This window comes from Hipposideros armiger, unplaced genomic scaffold (assembly GCF_001890085.2).
Source record: "Hipposideros armiger isolate ML-2016 unplaced genomic scaffold, ASM189008v1 scaffold_67, whole genome shotgun sequence".
Classification (NCBI taxonomy): domain Eukaryota; kingdom Metazoa; phylum Chordata; class Mammalia; order Chiroptera; family Hipposideridae; genus Hipposideros; species Hipposideros armiger.
In genome coordinates, this window is record NW_017731417.1 from 3,588,786 (window position 1) to 3,606,833 (window position 18,048).

The following is an 18,048-nucleotide window of genomic DNA, read 5'->3' on the forward strand; positions in this document are numbered from 1 at the left end:
TGGATTAACCATAAGGCACGGATTTTAATATATGATTTTTCTGTACAAGTCTTAGTACATAGTTTCATATGGATTACTAAATGCATATAGTAATACAGTTTCATAAAATAATGACTACCCTACACTGCACGCAAATGAATTTGCACAGAGTACTGCCATTAAAACTATTATATGAAATCCGCATATATTTAAATACAGTTTCCCAAATACAGTATATCAGAAACCTCCGCCATCGCCATACGATACTTAGCTTGCTGTGGGGTACCAAAACATCAACCGCTACAATAACAAAAATAAAAAATGAACAGAACAAAACGAAACACAAAAATCCCAGCCTTTCCTGTGTTAATAGTTGCCAGTCACTATTTTGAATCAGATTCCCTATTTTCCAGAATTTTCTAGGCACCCTTCCACAAATGTATAATTAGGTAACAGGTAGCCCTCTTACTGCTCCTCAGAGCCACAAAGTCACAGTAGCACAACATGGCCGAATCGACAGCCCTGAAACTAAAACACTCCCATTTCCCTTTCAATTTGCCCTATTTATTCTGAGAGGAATCATGAAATAAGAGACAAAAAGACTACAGTGAGAAATAAGTGAGGGGGCTGAATAATGATGATAAAAACCACAGCACAATTATGTTCATAATTGGCTCTAACAAGATATTTACTGGTAAACTCATGATCGTTCCACCAGAAACTAAGCTCTGCTACCTTAACACACATTTGTGAGTGAGAAACAAAGTATACTTAGAAAATAGTCACAAATACAGTTTAAAGCTTTCCTCCTAAAAAAATCTGAAAAGCATGTATCCCAAGAATTCTCATTTGTTGAGTTCACAACTTGATAAAATAACGAAGCAAAATCTTCACGAACCCACAAATTTTTGTTTTATCTTGGCCATTTAACTTCTAAATTCCAAAATGCAGATGCAACAGAATAAAAGAACTCTTAATAGCTGGTTGTTTTGCAATATATTTTACAAAGCACATGCCAGCAAAAAGCATTGTCCTTCTAAGGCTTCTGTATTTTGCCAAGGAGTTTTAATTCTATCTTAACACAAAACTAACTATTGAAAAGGTGTAAAGTAACACAGCATTCCTGCAAACTATTAAAACAATGAATTTTTTTCTACCTTTAAATAGCTGTTTACTTACATCTAATACTGATATTTTTGCATAAATGGTTTCCATAGTCAGTCATGACACAGAAATAGGCACCCATAAGTCAGCTGACCAACTGACAAACTCCTATACATCCTTGAATGTCCTACTCAATTATTTCATCTTCAATAATCACTCCAGCAGAGTTGATCACTTCCTTTTATCTTTATCATTACACTTATTACGGTCTTCTACCACTGCAATTATCTTACTGTATTAAAAATGTTTATTTGTATGCTTGCTTTTCCTGCTAAACCTCTAAGCTTTTTGAAGTTAGGAGCAATGTATTCATCTGTACAAACCCAACATAGTGCCTGCATGCAGTAAGCACTGATAGATGATTATTACATCCTTAATTAAACACAAATTCTTTATATTGGAATAAATATTAAGAGTCTCTGAAAAAAATTACTCCGAAACTCAAAGGCAAGTGTGTTGTGAAAAAAATCTAATGTACTCCTGTCTCTGAGGCCACTGGATAGAGTCCAAAGGACCTGCCTGGGCTTTGTAATCAATAGACCTGGACTGGACAATGGCTCCACTGTGTCCTGTCTTGAGCAAATTAAGTCGCTCTCAGGTTCAGTTCTTTACTTATACAATGGGAATAACTGCTATATATTATTATAATTATTGTTCTTACTGCAGCTTTCCCCATCTCAGGTCATATCAACTCCATCTCTTCAGGTGCTCAGGTACATTTTAATCACTTTAATAAATTTCACTTTATTTTTTCAAGTTATTTTCGTACTGGTTGCCTCTAAGGCTTACCATATACACATTAACTTATCAGAAACAGCTTTGGATTTATACCAACTCAATTTCGGTGATGTTTAAAACATTACCCCCATGTAGTTCTATTCTCTCTTCCTCCCTTTGTGCTATTTTTGTTACACATAGTACAACTATGTATGTTTTACTGTTCTTTCTTCCTTTCCTTTCCCTTTCTTTCTTTCTTTCTTTCTTTCTTTCTCTCTTTCTTTCTTTCTTTTTCTTTCATTCATTCATTCATTCATTCATTCATTCATTCATTCATTCATAACTTGGCTTGACTATTCTTTTTTTTTTTTTTTAGCTGAACCATCCTGCCACCTGTTGCCAGCTCAGCTCGGGCCGGCCCAGCTTGACTATTCTCTTGACTACTAGTAAGGTCTGCTTCATCTGCAGCATGAGCCTTCCACATTGCGCCTCAGAGGGCACAGCCTAGGGCATTCCCACTGTGGTTCAGGCAGGGCTCTTTTTGACTCTTTCCCTGATCCTTTAGGCTGTCTGCCTTTCTGCTGATGTAACACCCAACTGTCAGGCTCCACTAATTGCTGGCTGATTATGCATTATTTTTTATTATACCCTAGGGCCTAAATTACTCCAGAGTCCCATCTAATAAATTCAGGCTCCTTCAAGGCTAGTTTTTGAGGCCACTATTTGAGGTTTGTTCTGACCTCAGAAGAGTGCTTCACAGTTGACTCTGGTACTCTGGCAAACCAGCTATCCATCTCAAATTAATATTCAGGTACAGAGCAAAGTAAAGGTTGAGATCCACTTCTTTCCATACAGGCATCCACTTGTTCCAGCACTATCTGACTTCCCCATTGAATTGCTTTGTCACATTTGTCAAAAACCAAATGACCACATAAGTGTACATTTCTGGAGTCCTTATTTCACATTCATTCTTCTTCTTTAAGAATGGATGGGTTGGGTGACCAGTTAGCTCAGTTAGTTAGAGCATGGTGCTAATAACACCAAGGTTGCCGGTTTGATACCCACATGGGCCACTGTGAGCTGCGTCCTCCTTAACAGAGTCAACTATGCCATTGTAGCATGAAAGCAATGTGTAACAATGACCATGGCTTTTTTTTTTTTGTTCCCCAATAAAATTAAAACAAACAAATACAATAGTAGTATTCATTAAAAAAAAAAAGACTGGTACAATTCTAGTACCTTTGTTTTTAGATAGGAATTCTAGAGTTAACTTATAAAAAGGTCTGCTTGGATTTTGATTTTGACAGTTTTGTGTCTATACAGTTCAATTTAGGGAGAACTCTCATGTTCACAATATTGAGTATTCCAATCCATGAATAGGTATATCTATTAATCAGGTTTTCTTAAATTTCTCTCAGCAATGTATCATACTTTACAGAGTAAATTTATTCTTAAGTATTTTAGGTTAAAAAAAATCATACTGTAAAGGATATTTTAAAATGTCACTTTCTAGTTATATATTTTATATATGCTAGTATATAAAAATACAGCTTTAAAAAAAATTTTTATTCCAAAACAATTACAAATGTACAGAAAAGTGGTAAGTATATACATAGAACTTTTTTCATGAACCATCTAAGTTGCCAACTCAATATCCCATCACTCATGTTTGCTTACTTTCATTTGTATTTCATACCTCAACATAATCATTTAAAAATCAAGAAATTAACATGAATATATTATTACCATCTAATCCTCAATCCTAAATTCAAGTTTCCCTAGTTGTTCACAAAATATCTTTTATAGCGAAAGGTTCTGGCTCAGAATCAAATGTTAACTTCAGTTCATATAGCTATTTCCTTCAATCTGTAATAGTTCCTCAATCTTCCCTGACTTTCATAACCTTGACACTTCTGAAGAGCACAGGCTTGGTATTTTGTAGACGGTCCCACAATTTGAGTGTCTGATCTTCCTCCATGATCATACTCAGGTGAGCATCACTGCGAGGAAAACCACGGAAGTGACACTGTTCTTGGTGCCATCCTCTCAGGTGCTCCTCTACTGTAAAGTTACCTATTTCGCCTTTGTAATTACTAAGTAATTTTTGAGAAGAACTTAGAAACTATGGACTATCCCAATCCACATCAAACATTCCATTTATTTACATCTGAATGAACTCACAGTGTCCTATTTTACTTAGTGGGTTAAAATTCACTACTATTATTTATTTTTGATTCTGAGAATGTGGTTCTCTCTCCTCAGGCATGGCTCTTCCAGAATTTGAAGAAAATCCTGTGGTGTTTACCAAGTCCCTGTACCTTGTGAGGAACTGAGCTCCAAACTCTGTCTCCCCTGAGGTGGGAGCTGCTGAAATCTTTATTTGGCACTTCCAGCTACTGGCTATTTCGATTCTCGCCCCACACATTCACTGTTGAGAAGTCGGTCGAGGTACGCGGATTTTTGAACTTGACTTCACCTTTGTTTCCCTTCTTTCCAGAATCCCATTCCCCACAATTTGCAGCCACTCTGTTAGCAACTCAAACTTCTGACTCCTCAGCCTTGTAAGACTGTCACTTCTGGATTACATTTTGACTTCTTATTTTGCATATCTTTGGAAAGAAATATTTCCAGTAGTTAAGAACAAAGGTCTCTGATATCAGAAAGTGCAAGAATCTTAGCTATACCATTTATCAGTTGTGTGACTTTGAGCAAGTTGCTTAATCTCTTTGAATCTAAAACCATATTTACAAGAAAAAAGAACAATATATTTTCTTAGGGTTTGTTCACTTCATTCAATAGATATTTGGACCTTTATTATATACCAGTCACTCTTCTGGGTACTGCCCACATAGCACCGAACAGACAATAATCTCCATCCTAGTGCAGATTATGTTCCAGTGGGAAGAGAGAAATATAAATAAATTAGATATTATTAATATGTTGGAAGATGATGATTGTGATGGAAAAAATAGCACAGCTAAAGGCAGATAGGGAGTGCCAGGGTAGAGGTGAGGATGGCATCTTAATAAGGGTGGTCAGTGTATGTCTCACCACGGTGACTTCTGAGCAAAGAATTTAAGAAGGTGAAGACATGAGCTAAGCAGGTATTGGGAGGAAGACTGTTCCTGGCAGGAGTAACAAGTGCAAAGGCCCTGAGGCAGGAGAGGGCCTGGTGTACTCGAGCATCAGGAAGGAGGATAGCGTGGCTAGAAGAGTGAATGAGACAAAAGTAGTAGGGAGCCAAGGTCACAGAAGTGAGTTTGAGTCCTGGGGCAGCCCATGTAGGTCCCTGCAGATCATTACTGGGGCTGCTCTAGACACCATGCACTGCACAACTTATTGTGATGCAAGTGAACAGTGGCCCCTGCAGCTGAGCTGCCAACAGGTGGTAGGATGGCTCAGCTAGTGAGAGCACGTGCTCCTAACAACAAGGTTACTGGTTCGACTCCTGCATGGGATGGTGGGCTATGCCCACCCGCAACTAAGATTGTTAACACAGCACCTTGAGCTGAGCAGCCGCGAGCTACAGACAGGTGGCTGGATGGCGACTGGACTTGAAGATGAGCTAGCTACGGCCTCCACAACTAAGATTGAAGGACAACAACTTGGCTGTTCCCCTTCCCCAATTTCCCAATAAAATCTTTTAAAAAAACCCAAAAAACAAAAAAGAGAGGGAACGCTGGAATCAGGAATGATGCAGGCTCTGGGATACACCAAGCAGCGGGTCAGGGTGGCCAGGGAGATGATGAAAACCCAGCTCCTCACTGACATCTGAGAGTAAGACTCTCCTCAGCTTTATAATTCAAGGAATTCCCCCCTCCCTTTCCAACTGGGCATAAATTACATTTCTCCACCTATGATTTATAAGAAAGCTCAGACTGAATAGCGCACCAGAGTGCAAGCTCTCTACTACTAGAATTAGTTAAGGTCCACTGCCTGGCAGGCTTGGGATCCATGCCCACTTGTCTACCCTGAGCTGCTTTCCTGTCAAAATCATGATTCATTAGATTTCTAGAAGTCAGATTTCTCAAGTCTTTGACAATTTCTTCCATAACAAATTCCAGTGTGAGCTTTTTGTTTTTAAAGCCAATGCTGACTGTTTTTATTCCCTTTATGATAGGAAAACTGTCAGAAGCAGCATGAGAGTGTTCCGTTTTTACTGATACTCCTAAGGCTTTTTTTGGCCTCTGTGGAAGTCATGATGAAAATGGGCCAAGCAGTGTTGACTCAGTGCACAGTCCTGGACAGTGCGGTTTGTACAGAAGCAGCATCTTAATGACCCCCTTCAGTCAGGGAAAGTGGGCAAGGGCCCCTGACAGGTAGGAAGTCAGTAAGGTAAAACAGGGTTTGGGCTGCCCTCCTTTAAAATCTGCATCTGAACACAGCTCACTGCTTCTGAGACTAGTCAAAGAAGTAGTAATTAGAGATACTGGGCTCGTTCTATGTGCCTGTTCTATTCAGATATGATTATGAATTTAACCTTCATAAACAATGCCGAGGTAGATACTATTATAACAGTATTAACCCCAGAGGAAAACAGGATAATCGCGAGAGAGTGGTGAAACGCAGGTTAAATAAAGTATCCAGAGCAGCGTATCCTGTAAGGGGGAGAGTAAGGAGTATGAACGGGGCAGGCCAACTCCGAACACAGTGGTTTTGATGCTGCGTTTGAACTGCCCTTTTACCCCTCTCCATATGGTTTTACCGTCACTTACTAGGAGCGGCCTCATCAGGCAGATGGTCTTGCTAATTACTGTAAAAAAAAAAAACTGCCTTAAGATCAACTATTCTTTCCTTCAAATATTTAAATGGCTTAGAGCCAATAATTCTATATATTTGGTCATATAATTTCGCTATCATGAATGCATAAAACATATGTACATGTTTTCTCTTCCTAATGGTTTTCCTAATAACATTTTCTTTAGCTTACTGTATTGTAAGAATACAGTATATAATGCAGGTAACATACAAACTATGTGCTAATCAAATGTTTATGTTATCAGCAAGGCCTCTGGTCAACAGTAGGCTATTAGGAATTAAGTTCTTGGGGAGCCCAAAGTTATAGGCAAATGTTTGTGCAGGGTTCGGCACCCCTAACCCCAGCATTGTTCAAGGGTCAACTATATTTACATTTCAAAACAAAAAATTAGGTGTTCAAAGTCATTTGTCAGTACTTGCAACAACTTTTCCTATTCACACTATTAACATCACTGTTGAAAAGCCATGATGTTAGCGCATTAAGGACATGGAACAAATTCGCTTTGTGAAAAAGGAACATACATTATTAGTTGGCAGAGGACAGTTTCAACTGCTCAAGACCTCTGCACATCTGTCCTGGCTCAATGTTGGACCCAGAAACTTCTCCAATGTTCATAGTGGATGTGCATCTATTAACAAATGGAGACACTGTAATCCACTAGAAACACTGAGTTTGATAAGCCTTAAGGTATTACAGAAAACTACAGAAACTACCTAAACAGCACTATTTTCCACTGAGGATGCAAAAGGATAACCATGGAAAGAGCTTGTCCACTTTTTAAGTCTATATCTCGTTCATGCTATCTCATGGATGCCAACGGGCAGGGGAGGAAGTAGCAGTTAGCTGACAGAAAGGGCTACGACCTACATCTCCGCTTTCAAGGAAAGATTCTCTGTTCCACTTTCACTCTCCCAACACCTACTTATTTCTAGTAATACGCCGACTAACCTCTGGTCACCTGACCTACGTGTCTCACATTCTCTTATTTGGCATTTCTCTCTCGTATTTCTTCTTAATGGTGGCATCTGCCAAAGTGCTCATTGTTATTAGTCCCATATTTCCCCATGACTCATACCCCACCCCCCTCTCACTCCCCACCATGTACTGCTACTTGGTCTTCTTTCATTATTTTTTCCTACACATTTCTCTCTTCCTTCGGATATGCCTTTTGTACGTGAGTCCCCACGCTTTGTGGTTCTCATTTCCACCTACTCTTCCTCCTCCAGCCCACCTACATCTCTCTTAATTGTTCCCTTTTCTTGCTTTGTATCTAAAGTAGTCTTAACATGATGTACCACATACACCTGCAAGTAATTTTAATGTCATGCCAAAGTCATGTCACTTTTTTTCTTTTGGTGTTAGCTCAACATTCTAATAGCACCTCCTGCAAATGCATTCCAGCTTATTAAAATCATCATAAAGTTCTGACTAACATGTATTTATTTATCAATGTTGTGAATGAATCATATTTACTTCAAAGCAAGGAAGCTCCTTCAGTTACTGTCTGTGTTGCTACCCACAACAGACTGTAATGTATCATGAACCTTGTTCTATTACCATCTCAGAAAATATCATCCCCCTTGCAATTTTTGGGATGAAATTAGTACTCAAAAGTGAAACTTTAATGTTTTAAATACCTTTTAACTTATTTCAAGGATGACTCATTATGACAGAACTGTCTATAATGCTGGGGTGGCATTCATTATTGAGAATGCTACTTAGCATCACCTTTATAAATACCTTTGTGATTTGCCTTTTAGCATCTTATAAAGTCTACTGATTAATCTGACAGTTGAAACAGTCATAGATCAGTTGGTGTTTTGACAAAATTACTTCTTATAGAGATCAGAGAACACCAAAAAAAATTGTTTTTTACAGATTATTTTCCACATAGAATTCCTTCCCATTGTTAGTTGAAATGAATACAATTTTTAAGAGAATAGAATAGATGAAAATATTTTTATATTTCTTGTTGTAACCATACAGAGGTACAGAAGTTATAAAAAGAGGTATGGTCTCCATGTTATAAGATTTGAAAAGGCTAAAAAAAGCATAAAGGGGAAAATGCAATAAATTCACATGATACCATTAGATCTAAAGTAAAACAGAGCCTAAAAATATATTAAAGATTTAGAATTTTTTTTAATGTGACTTTTAACATGGGTTTGCAGGAGGGGTCAATGAAATACAGCCCAGAGGACAAATCCAATCCACTGCTGCTGACCCCGATTTAGAGGCTGGCAGAAACAATATGAACGAATGGAAGGCAATTACAGCTAAACAAAGCATATCGTAGAAAACAATCATACACAGTCAGTCCTGACAGAAATGCTATATTCCATTATCTGGCAAATGTCAAAGGTAAGTATCTGTCACGAAAACACTAACATTATACTACTCTTATCCTTTAGAGAAGCCTGTGCCAATCAGGCAAATTTTTTCCTCAAGGGACAAGCCTGGTCTAAAAACCTCCAGTCTAAAAGCCGTAAGTCCTAGTAGGAGCGTGACAGCAACATGGAACTGAATCTCCACATCTGCTCCCAAAATATCTTAAAGAACAGCAGAGTGATTGTAAATCTCCACTGACCTACACTCTTAGCCAAACTTAGCGACAGGGAACTCACCCACACTAAACAGCATGCTGTGGCAGCCTCAGAAACAACCTAAGTGCCCAATGATGAATGAATAAAGACAGTATGATGTGTGTACGCGCGCACACACACACATATACACACACAGGAATATTATTATCCCTGAAAAAGAATGAAATCTTGCCATTTGCGACAACGTGGATGGACCTTGAGGGCACTATGTTAAGTGAAATAAGTCAGACAGAGAAAAGACAAATACAGTATCATCTCACTTATTTGTGGAATCTAACAAAACAAAACAAAAAGGCTGAGCTCATAGATACTGAGAACAGATTGGTGGTTGCCATAGCTGTCGGGGCGGGTAGGGGATAGGCAAAACGGGTGAAGGGAGTCAAAAGGTACAAATCAGTTATAAAATAATTAAGTTCTGGGTATGTAATGTACAGCATGGTGACTACAGTTAATAATACCGTGTATTCGAAAATCCTGAGAGAGTAAATCCTCAAAGTTCTCATCACAAACAGCAGCAACAAAAATCCTATAACAGTGTATGGTGACAGATGTTAACTGGACTTACTGTGGTGATTTTTCAATATATACAAATAGCAACTCATTATGTGGTACACTTGAAACTAAAATAATGTATGTATATTATACTTCAATTTTAAAAAGGTGAAAAGTGAGGTCTTATTTCCCTCCCCAATAAATGGGGCTGGTCTTGTGTTGGGAGCGAGGCTGAGTGCGTTCCAGAGCCTGGCCTCCGGAGGATGTGCAGCCTCGGCCCCGGCCCTGGTGGCAGTCTTCACGAGCTGCTTGGAGACCGCCGTGCTCTGAAGAAGCTGACCTACTGCATTGCAGGATAAGAGGCCTTGTGGAGGAGAAGGGAGATGCCCTAGCTAACAGCCAGCACCAACTGTCGGACACAAGAGTGAAACCATCTTGGCCCTTCGAAACCAGCCAACTCTCCAGCTGACCACCACATGATGGAGCCTAGGCGAAACCAGCAGACATCTCCCTGGCAAACCCACAGAATCATGAGACAATAAGTCACTGTCTAAATGACTAAATTATAGAGTGGTTTGTTGTCCAGCAAAAAATAACTTGTACCATTGGGTATTAAATAAAATGAAAATTTATTAACCAGGAAAGACTGACATCATTAACTGGGAAAAAAAATCTGGCTCCAAATTGTATGCACAGTACAACCTCGTTTTAACAAAACATACATGAATGCAGACACTCAGACAGAAAGGTCTGGAAGGATAAATGCCAAGTAATTATGGATGTACAATGAGGTAAACTCTGAGTAGTGAAAATAAGTTTTTCTTTTCTTATTTTTGCTTTTCTATAGTTTCTATATGCATGTACTATATATGCTTTTGTAGTAATAAAAATAGTTTTCTAAAATATTTTTTTAAAACATTTGTAGAGTTTACTTATTCATCAGACAAAAAGGTCAACTGGGTCTCTGAAGAGCTCAACATGTAAATTCTTGCCATTAACTAACCTCTAATAGTACAAAAAAATTGAATCAAGTTAGTTAAAAAATCTTTAGAGACAGTGAGACAGTTATGAGTTGAACTGTGTTCCCCCAAAACTCGTATATTGAAGCCCTAACCCCTAGTACCTCAGGATGTGATATCTTTGGAGACAGGGCGTTTAAAGAGGCGATTAAGTTATTAAAATGAGGAGGTTAGGGTGGGCCCTAATCTGATCTGACTGGCGCTCTTGTAAGAAGAGGAAATTTTAACACAAAAAGCAACAACAGGGGTGTGAATGCACAGAGGGGCGACCATGTGAAAAGACAGCAAGAGGGTGGCCATCTGCAAGACAAGAAGGGCCTGGAACAGACCCTTTCCTTACGGCCCTCAGGAGAAACCAACCCTGTTGGCACCATGAACTTGGACTTCCAGCTGCCAGGATTGCGAGAAATACATTTCTGTAGTTTAAGCCGCCCAGTCTGTGATATTTTGTTATGGCAGCCCTCCTAGCAGACTAAGTAAGACAGGGTCTAACTATATAGCACAGGATTTGGAAAGCTGACCTGGTGTGCATTCTAAGCGTTGCAAACAAAAAAAATTGAACCATAAAAATGGATTTTAAAATAAAGTCCTGTTCTAGATTTCTGCAAAGTTTTCCCTTTGAAGTCAAATAACTATAAACATGCACAAAGGGAAATTATATTAATTCTATGTGGAGAGGAGGTAGAGGGCATCCTTTCTAAATGTACCGCCTCATGCATGATGGAATATGCTGTCTAGTCCACATTCTACACTTCAGCTGTCACAAGAAATGAGTTTTCTTGTTTTGCTATGTTTTGTATTTGTTTATTTATGGGCCACTGACAAAGAATAAAAATAATGTAGAAACAACTGGAAAATCAACATTATCAAGGACTATTGTGTTTTAATCAAATGGAAAATATTTCACTCACCTACTTTTAAATTAAAAATAGTAGCTAACAAAACCCACACTATTTACAATAAACAACTTTAAGAAAAGGTGAGCACAGTTAGGTCAGAGAACGGAAAAGAGAAGCTGTGGTGTGGTGTGCCGAGGTCAGGAGTTGGGGCTCGCAGTGCTTCTGGCTCGTACTAGCTGTATGATCTCAGGCGCATGACTTAATTTTTATGAGCTGCTTCACTGTAAAGGAAGAAGCTTACACCAGATAATCATGTCTCAGCCACTCTTCCTGGACTCCCTAGGGCTTCCGTGCAAATTTTGGTGGGGTGAGGAACAGAAATGAGCTGGTAAGGTTTGGTGCCCTTCAGTCCCGATTTGAGCAGAGCTCCTGGGTTCTACTTGTTTTCCATTTGAATGCTTGAGTTTTCACTTGAGGGAAGCCCTCTGCTGCTCAACATGTTTGAAACCACTGTATTAAAATGTTCTGTCCCCTACAACCTGCTGGGTAAAAATTCTGAAGGAACACATGTTTAAAAATCAGAAAATCTAATAATATAGCCGAGCAGATACACACAGGAGGCAGAATAAAGGGCCAAATCGTGCTGACTTGCTGGAACCAGCAGAGGTAACACTAGCGGGGACACTGACAGGACAGGCATGCATGCAGAAAAGACTGAGCAGTGTTAGCTGGTGGTGAGCATTGAAAATGAACCTGAAGTGTAACTTCATGACTCAAAAGGTGAAGGCGATTTTAGACATCACTGAGTATAATATCCAAAATGAGAGCATTCAATAAAATTGCCAAATATATATTTAGAACCCTGTTTGAACCACCAATAATAAAAGAATACAGGCAGCACGGTTCGGCAAACTTTGATATGAGTCAGGCCTGAGTTCCAGTCTTCATTCTCATGCTTACACAAAATATGTAACATCAAGAAATGCAGCTTCCAGAACCTTCGGCAGCACTAATGAGGGGATTCTGGCAGCACTACTCTGAAGGTTAGTAGTATTATGGATAATACCGAAAGCAGCACTGGCATACGGCAGGCACTCAAGAAATCGCTACAGCTTACAGAGCACTATGTGAAATTCTATCTCATCTAGTCCTCAGAATAGCTTGATAACGGGGGTCATAATATATAAATGCAAATTATTACAATAATGGGACTGAAATTGTAACAGATGAAATAGTCAGTGATGGCAGAATGCAATACTTCAAGTACTGCCATGTACTTCTAGTAGGAACAGAAAATGGTGTGGTTTTTCTGCAAAGCAATCTGGAGATACGCGCAGAGGACATTTCCAAGGTTCATATAACATGGTTCAAGTCTATTTGGGAAAGGAAAGAATTCAGAAAGTGCCTGTGGGTAGACATGGGAGTGATCAAAGGGTTGACTGATGGGTGGGTATGCAGGTTTGTCACTAGAAAAGTAAAGCATCTCTGAGAATAGAAGTCTTTTATCTCTTTTGTATTTTTCCCAATTACTGATTTCCATAAATATCCCGCTGTCAGCCCAAATCTGTACATGCCTGAGAACTCCTACAGCAGAAACTGGGGCCACTTCACTATTCAGCTCCTCACGTTTGAATGGAAGCACACTGCCCAGCGAAGCAGACGACTCAAGGATTTAAGATTAATAACGGAGTGTGGCATAGAAACATATAAATTGCTTCAGGTTGGGAGGTCCCAAATTCAGGGCAACTCATGATAGTCAAGGAAATGCCACCCCAAACAGAAAAATGAAAGTCAAAATATTGCATTTCCCCTAAGTTCGAAGTATGGTACCCTTTCAGTGCATTACAGTAACTCAAGACCCTCACACCCCAAAAAAATGTTTCCATAAAAAGTCTGACGATAGCTGACACTTACCTAAAATGAGATGAAGTTTCGTTTCTGTCTGGAAGGCATAGTGCAATGTCACCAAAAATGGTGACTGCCTTATGTGCTCTAGGACTTGTCGTTCTGTCCTCGTGTGTTCTGTGGTTTTGGCCTTTTGAACTATTGTTGCCTTTTTCAAAACTTTCATGGCATACAGCTTTCCAGTATCGTGACCACTTATTTTACGAACTAGAAATACTTTTCCATAAGCTGAAAATGAAAAAAAAAGAAAGAAAGAAAGAAAAGAATTAAAATGTTACACAGGCAGAACAGTAATTTATTGGAAGCTGAAAGTTACAATGCACCAAAAAACACTCTTTGAATGAAAAAGTATCCTTAGTGCTGTTTCAAATAGTTCTTTGACAGGTTTTTTTCAATTTTATGCCAAACATATTTATTTCCAGGTCTAACCCTCAGTATTTGCATATCTAACCACTGCTGACAAAGTTATGCTTTCACTCTTTCACTGATATTCTCTCCTCAATATTTTTAGCCGTAGGAAACTTGCTGTTATTATGGTCCATTAACCACAGTCCAATTCTGGAACAACTAGGGCATTTCAGACATCAAATAAAACCTCTAGGTTTTGCTACTGATGCAAACAAAGGAAAACAGTTCTTAATAAGAACCTCATACACATATATGAATTGAGTACCTCAAGTAACTCCTCTATACTTATTTAAAAATCTAAGCAATATAAGCTGACATTTCATAAACAAAAGAAATCTTCAGATTAAAAAAGAAATTAAAAGATCTTAGATTGCTAGCAATACTGACAGAAGCCCCTTTACATCTCTGGGCCATAATTCACAGCTCTGCAGGTCAACCTCTCCACATTCTCCCTAAGTAAAGGCTCAGTTGGGAAATTCCTGCGTGTGGTGCAGGTGTGGGCATCTACTTCCCTCGAGAAAGCGGGAGAGGGCAGGAAGAGGTGGGAGGAAGAGGTGGGAGGAAGGGCAGGCAAAAACACAGCGAGGGAAGGCGTAGGTCTCCAATTCATCCCTACGAGGTATAAATTCTCTTCCGAGGTATAAATTCTCTTCTGTTTTAAAAATGCAAACGTCTCCTGGGCGGGTTGAGCCCAGCCTCCCTTTTGAAGCGAAACCCCTTAATCAGGCCATTCCTGAGTGAGTCTGAGTCTGACCCACTCTGGCACTTCCACATACTCTGCCCACACCTCTCCAGCATTTAGCACACAGTTCTGTTCTAATCCACCCACTGCAATAAGAGAGCTTTAAAGGAAGGGCGCTTGTACCCTGTATGTTTCTCGGTTCAGTACTTCGGGAAGTAAATTAGACCAGACACATGACACACAATGGATCAGTGAACGGCTGTAATACTCCCGAGAAGGCGGAAAACCAGCGCTTACTAACGACCCATCTGTGCCAGGCTCTAAACATGCTCTACATACTGATTCACACAACCCTCGGACCAGCCAGTGTTGTTGGGATGACATTTTTCAGATGAGGAAGTGGGTTCGGAATACTTAAGGAAGTGACCAAAGATGTGGATAAGAACTGGCAGAACTGATTCAAACCCAAGAAGTGTGATGCCAGGGGCCACACTCTTGACCATCAACCAACACAAATTTGAATTCCTCACAAATGTTAGAAATCAGATGCTCTGTGTTTTAATAAAATCGGCACCATAAACATACTGAACACATCCTGGAATATAGATAAAGTTCACAAAATGTTTGTGTCTTATATCATTGTAAATAAAGTAATTATAGATTGAGATTTTATTAGTAAGGCACAAGTGAACCAAAAAAGAAAAGACAACTTTTAGAACCTAACAAGTTAACCGAAAAGTGAGTTCACCTGTTCAGAAGCACTGAAATGAAGCTAGAGAACATTCTAGTGAGGCGTACTGTATCTTCCACAGAGTAAGCCACACAGAAACTCGGGAGAAAGGCAAGTCCTCGACAAGTATGGGGCTTGTGCTCCCTACACACACATGGCTCTACCCGTAATTCCTGCCCTCTGAGAGTCATATCTCTAGGTCCTTGGAAATTCTATCATCCATCCATCCTCTCCATCAAAGAGAATCTTTCTACACCACCCCTGAAAAATGCTGTTCAGCTTCTTCCTAGCACTCATGGTTGCCTTTCGGCACAGGTGCTGACCACACGGGAGACAGCGCCTAACATCTAGTACTTATCAAGCACTTTAGTGATCGATTAACTCATTTGATTCCTGTAACATTCCTATAAAAGGAGAGAGTTACCTCCATTTCACAAGATAGGAGTTGGGTCACTTGCCCAAGGTCACACTTGCCCATTCAGCCCGACTCCTGAGCCCACATTCTAAGCTGTGCTCCAGCTGTCTCCCTTAAGTAAACGACCTCACAGGCAAATAAATAAGGAGCCAGGCATTAAACAGAAGTCACAATACCGATTAGGTGTTGTGATGGTGGCATGGACCTGATGCTACGGCTTTCAAGAGGAGAACGTTTTGTAAAGTAGCCTATTTTATTGGTGGGGCGATCTAAACATTAGAAAATGTTCCTTATATTGACGGAAACTGGCCTTTTTAAATAATATTCATCTTTTGGTCCTTCTATACCCTCTGGACTTACATAAAAGAATATTACCCTTCTATAATTTTTTAAATACTTAAAAACAAGATCATGCCATCTCATCCATGTAAAATGTCCTTATTCCTTACACCAATCTTAAAGTAAATGACTTTGAGACCTCTCACCACTGCTGTGCTCTGTGAGTTGGGAAATATTTTTTCTTTAATTTCTTTCCTGTTACTTTAAAAAATGCTGTATTTCACTCCAAATAAATGAGCGTAGGATGCTAACATATGTGGTCGAATAAGAAATCATCTTTATTGCCACATTAGATGCTGTATGGTCAAATATTAAACTGTCATCCTCCTTGCCGCATGATGATATCCAGGAGTTTTCCAATAACAGGAGCTGAAGACTACATATCCTGCCAATATGATTATTTTTATCTATCAGAAAATGCCAGGGGAAGAAGTCTGAAGACGCTCATAAATCTTTTGTGTTTACTTTTATAATTGCCATGACTAACTAAAGCTTACCCATAGAAAGTGCCAATAGATACTCATGTCAACAACATTCAAGGAGTGCCTTACAACGTTCCAAACAACAAATGCTTCAGACAAACAGGATCTTAATTATGAGTAGGCTACCTAACTAAAACATGGTCGTCTCCAAGCAGCCTTGTTTTGGAAGCGCCCACAGGCTGCTTATCACGTCGCAAAGGGGGAAGACAACACGTTGACTACCGGAGGGACCTTGAAAAGCCACCTCCCCCAGATGGTGAAGCTGGTTTGCAAAGCGGCACATGGGGAGAAAGCAGTCCTTCTGTTGAACAGGGCGATCCACTCTACAATCATCTATGTTTTCAATATTTTAAAAGCGACCACTGAAACTGGAATGGATGGCAATATTACTTCCTTCTATTTTGCACCTAGATAAATGACTGACTGGCTTTCATTTGTATGTGTGTGCTGATGTCATTCAAGAATTCCTATTTTGGGGCCGGCCGAGTGGCTCAGTTGGTTCAGAGTTGGCTTGGGAGCGCGAGCTCTGAGCAACAGGATCACCGGTTCGGTTCCCACATTAGCCAGTGACGCTGCACCCTCTACAGCTAAGATTGTGAACAACAGCTTGACCTGGAGCTGGGCTGCCGTGAGTCACAGGCGATAGCGTTGGCTGCAGTGCGGCTTCAGTGGGCTGCCGTGAGATACCATGATTGGCTGGCAGACAGCCTGAGTGGCTGGCAGCCGGCGAGAACTGAAATGAGCGGCCGTCCAACGGCTGGTGAGCGACTGCCTCAGCGGGGAAGAGTGCAATGATAATACCAACATGGGCCAGTTAAATGACGTCTCCACAGCTAGACTGAAGAACAAAAGCACAGCAACTTGTCTGTTCCCCTTCCCCGATTCCCCAACAGTGTTCTCCTCCAATTCCCCAATAAAAATCTTAAAAAAAAAAAAAAAGAATTCCTATTTTGAAAGCATCTTTTGGGAACTGCGAAGGCTACCCATGGTGAAAACTCTTCTGGCCAAAAATGATAAACAATAGTACTTCCTGCTCAGACAGAGCCCTAGAACGGATGTTTGACAACACACATCTGCAAATGCTGCTCAGGTAAAGAGGCTAGGCTCCGTGCTTTAGCATCACTCTAATTTCTGCATCAACGTGCAATGGCTTCAAATACTCCTAGCAATCTTCACAGAAGTCTTGTATATCTTATCAAATTCATCACAGCCATGGCCTTCACAAGATACTCTGTCAAACCATGTGAGCAGAAGAGGGAGTGGAGCTCACTGGGTTTCCAGAGGACTAGCCTTGCAGCACTTGACTGAACTTGAGGTAGAAGTTCTACTTACTTTGAGACTGAGGAAAAGTAAATCCTAAGAATAAATGACAAGAAGGATGAGTTCCTGACTTAGCTTGACAAACATCTGTGACCATCTGAATGACGTAAACCTTTCAACTCTAGGCCCTACAGACACCCCATTTTGGAATCTGCCGAAAACCTGTGTGCTCTCAGAGCCAAGAGCACTTTTAGA

At 40.0% G+C, this 18,048-nt stretch overlaps 1 protein-coding gene across 4 annotated transcripts in view; it reads right to left on the reverse strand.

The window, feature by feature from the left end:
* The window catches only part of RPS6KA5 (ribosomal protein S6 kinase A5), a 178,943-nt gene that overhangs the window by 72,348 nt on the left and 88,547 nt on the right, over positions 1 to 18,048 (reverse strand). For 2 of the 4 annotated variants that reach the window (XM_019642359.1, XM_019642361.1), the window contains exon 2: positions 13,487 to 13,705. In XM_019642359.1, coding sequence (XP_019497904.1) covers positions 13,487 to 13,705 — 219 coding nt within the window. Of the gene's footprint in view, positions 1 to 13,486; positions 13,706 to 14,272; positions 14,294 to 18,048 lie in introns of those variants that run through there. The other 2 variants (XM_019642360.1, XM_019642362.1) reach the window with 2 other exon arrangements.